Raw genomic sequence first — 4043 nt, 5'->3', positions numbered from 1 at the left:
AATTTAAGCTTCATTTTTTTATTTTAATTAAAAATATTATTGAAGATGAAGTAAAATAAATTATTTTAGAGTGATAAGAATAATCAAATAGAACATAAAATAAATTAGCCTCATTAAAGTGCTTGGTATATTTTTCCTGTTTTTAAAAAGTTATATCTGGAATTAATTTTGAAAATCGGCTGAAGGGCAACACTTTAAACCGTGCCATCGAGCATCTACGTCCTGTTTAGTACATAAACGATAGTTCAAGTTCTAATATTATTTAAATGTGCTCCTAATTAAAAACCAAAATATTGTGTTTATTTGAACGAATGTTTATTTAAAATTTTACCATTATTTGTTATAAGATATTTATTTCTATCTTTGGTGATTACAATATTCGTTAGTTTAAGTGCATCGATTGTGCAGTGCCTTTTTCTAGTATTTGTGTTATTGTTGATATAATTTTGATATTGAAATATTTTTATGATTGTTTCTACTTATTTGATTATGGTGTGTGCTAATCTAATCTTTGCTGTGCCCAGGTGATTTAAATGATTTCTAATTGTGTTTCTTTATTGTGTGTTAAATACTGCAGAATTGGGAGTTTATGTAAAATTAAGTGATCTGTGATTCATTTTGTTTTTATTATCTGTGTGAAAGTGTAGTTACTGCATTTATAAAATGAAAAGACAACAGGAACGTGATTCCCCTGTTAAAACTAAACGGTCCCATTCATCTATATCGCGATATGATGATAGTCCACGGGACCGATCATCACCGGATCGCAGGGAAAGGCGCGGTTCTAATAAATCGCCAAATGAACGGCGAGGACGAACGAGAGATTCTTCTAATGAGAGGGGCATTACTATTAGCCGCTCTGGCAGTGTTATTGGCAGAGATTCATATGATGATTATCCACGCAATATTAAATCAGAACGAGCTCCACCGCCTATGTCTAAAGTTTTGTGTGTGTCTAATTTAAACCATAAAGTAAATGACGCCTCAATTCGTGATGCATTAACTCGTGAATTTAATCGTTTTGGTGAAGTGAGTGTTAAAGTGTTTCATAGTGGTAGTGAACGTGTTGCATATGTGTATTTCAGAACGTACGAAGATGCCCGTGATGCTCGCCATTCTAAGGCCCGGCTTGTGCTATTTGATAAACCTGTGCAAATCGAACCTGTGTTTGACAGAGGTGCTACAGGTAGGAGAAACAGGAGTGTTAGTCCTGAATTTGGTAGCTTACGTGCTGTTTCTCCTGCTCACTCATCAGCAAGTAATACTAGTTTGGGACGCCATACATTGGGGGGTGGGAGGCAAAATGCTATTGAAAGAAACCCTGCTTATTCCCATCCTCGTGATGGAATGAGACGAGAAATGCATAATGATTTTCACCATCATCCTCCTCACAGACGTGACGACTCTAAAAAAGAAAAATTTCCAAACTATTTACATCATGTGCCCCCTGAAGAAGATGACAAAGCAACTAGGACCTTGTTTGTTGGTAATTTAGAAGTGACCATTTCGGAGGCTGAACTCCGTAGGATATTTGAAAGATACGGTGTAGTTGAAGACATTGATGTAAAACGTCCAGCTCCTGGCCTTGGAAATGCATATGCCTTCATTAAGTTTTTAAATTTAGACATGGCTCATAGAGGCAAGGTTGAAATGTCAGGCCAATATATCGGTAAATTTCAGTGCAAAATAGGATATGGTAAAGCTACTCCAACTACTAGAATATGGGTTGGTGGTTTAGGTCCATGGACATCTCTCTCACACTTAGAAAGAGAATTTGATCGTTTTGGTGCCATCCGTAAAATTGATTTTGTTAAAGGTGAAAATCATGCCTATATTCAATATGACAGCATTGATGCAGCTCAGGCAGCTTGCCAAGAAATGAGGGGTTTTCCTCTTGGTGGACAAGACAAAAGACTGCGTGTTGATTTTGCTGATCCTGGACCATATAGTTATTACCAATCTCCTTCTAGAACTGGATTTCGAGATGAGGAAGGCTATGGCCCACCTCCAACATCAAAAAGATCAAGTTTTAGAGGTGATGGTCCACCTCCTGATGATTACTATTCCGGAATAGAAAATAGTTGGTCTAGAAATAATGTGTATGAAAATCAGCAATATGACCCCGTGTACGATAGGTCACCTAAATTTCAAGGTCGGGATTCGTGGGGACTTACTGAACACGAAGAAAGGCACGATTACCGTGGAGGTTGGAATCGTAATCATCAGGGTTGGTGGGATGACCATTCTAGGGGTGGGAGAAATGATAATTCAGACCGTAGAAAACGTGGTCGTTCACCAGAAGTCGATGAATCCGAACAACTTGGTCATGATATGTATTATAAGAGACCTAGGTCACACAATGCTGATCGCGTTGATTATGATCATCCACCTCTTGGCAAAGATACTCTTTCACCTCGACGCAATCGCAGCAATGGTGGTGTTAATCGCCGTGCATCGAGAGATGGCCATTTGACTTCGGATGGACGAAGTGATTTTCGTAAGGATTATGAATTTGATACAAAAAATGACCGTAACAGACGGCAGGATTTTGATAAAAAGAGACAAGGCCATGATTTAAAAGATGGTGTGACAATTGCGGACAATGTAGATAATCTGCAAGACTTAGCAAAATGTTGCCCTGTTGCTTGGCAAGGGGCACTTGTGTTAAAGAACAGTGCTTTTCCTACACGTATGCATGCATGCAGTGGAGATCCATCATTAGTTGATTATATGATGAAAGATCTAGAACTCCCCATGTTACGTATTACTCAAAGATTGCGCTTAGATCCCCCTAAGCTAGATGATGTGTCTCGGAGAATATCTTCTGCTGGACCTCACGGCCATTGCCTTTTACTAACGTTTCCTGGTCCAATTCAACCAGGAGAAGATCAATCTGCTGCTGTGCAACAACGACCACTCCGGAATCTTGTATCATATCTTAAACAAAAAGAAGCTGCTGGTGTTATATCCTTGCCTTGTAATTCAAAAAAGGATGGCAAAGACGCAAATGGTGTTATGTATGCTTTTCCTCCTTGTGCATTTGCTTTAGAATTGTTAAGACGTGTCGCTTCAAACCTAACTTCTGACTCCTCTAAAGAGGATCATTTGGTAGTGGTGGTAGTTAAGGGTTCATCTTAAATTACAATTCCCAAAGTTTTAGCCATTTCTTATATTAACGAAAAAAAAGTGAAATTGAGTGTTATTGTGATCTTTTTGAATTGATTATTACAAGTGCTTAGTTATTCATCAGAAACATTCAGTGCCACACATATGAAGGTTTATTGTATCTTTGCATTAGTTTCCTTTTCCTTATGAATCAGTTCGTGCAACTTTTCCAGTTACATTATATAGTTTATCGTGAAAATAAAATATGCTGGTTTGATGTATTAATTTTCAATCCTAATCTTATCAGCTCAATTGATTGTGCCTTTTTTTTTTTAAATTAAGAAAAGGTAAGAACTTCAATCCTATTAAAGTATGAATTATCAATAATTTAATTTGTTTTTTAACATACTTAATTTGTTTTACTTGTGCTAATACTTATTTTTTATCAGTACAAAACGAATCGTGAATGGTCTCACATAATTAATGTGGCAAATGCTTGTGATTAATAATTGGAGGAAAATATTGTAAATATAACTGTCGAATTGGTTGTTAACCCCATATGTGTTATGCGTTGCTTAAATGACACTAATTAATTTGATGATAGTGATATGTACATATATTTTTAAAATAGGATTGACAATCGTGGTGTGTGAAAATGCTATTGATCATCTGCTGTAAAAAAAAGAAATTTTTTCATGAATTTATTTACATTATTAAAATAATAATTAATATGATTCTAAGTTATATTCTTCATTTTAATGTTCTATTAACATTTCTTATGGAAATTCTTTCTATATTTAGCTGTTTGAACAGTATGATATATGATATCCCTGAATTTCAAACTTAGCAATTTCTTTTATGTGCAGCTTTAAGCTCACACTTTCATGAATAAGGATGTTTAAAATTTCGTCAAATTTTATATTATTACATTTATGTTC

The 4043-nt window shown here is 35.7% G+C and overlaps 1 protein-coding gene across 1 annotated transcript; it reads left to right on the top strand.

The window, feature by feature from the left end:
* The first annotated feature begins 190 nt into the window (after positions 1-190).
* LOC107452146 (RNA-binding protein spenito-like) lies at positions 191-3793 on the top strand. The gene has a single exon (XM_016068459.4). It carries the CDS (start codon positions 664-666, stop codon positions 3136-3138), a length of 2475 nt encoding a protein of 824 aa, XP_015923945.3. The 5' UTR covers positions 191-663; the 3' UTR covers positions 3139-3793.
* The last annotated feature ends 250 nt before the right edge of the window (positions 3794-4043 follow it).

The sequence above is a fragment of the Parasteatoda tepidariorum genome, chromosome 1 (genome assembly GCF_982258835.1).
Source record: "Parasteatoda tepidariorum strain Cologne lab strain chromosome 1, Ptep-v5.0, whole genome shotgun sequence".
Classification (NCBI taxonomy): domain Eukaryota; kingdom Metazoa; phylum Arthropoda; class Arachnida; order Araneae; family Theridiidae; genus Parasteatoda; species Parasteatoda tepidariorum.
The sequence above is the reverse complement of the archived record's forward strand: the minus strand, read 5'-3'. Positions and strand labels throughout refer to the sequence as shown.

Bases quoted from the DNA above. Each gene is read 5' to 3' on its own strand.
- LOC107452146 (XM_016068459.4), top strand. From the start codon at position 664: ATGAAAAGACAACAGGAACGTGATTCCCCTGTTAAAACTAAACGGTCC.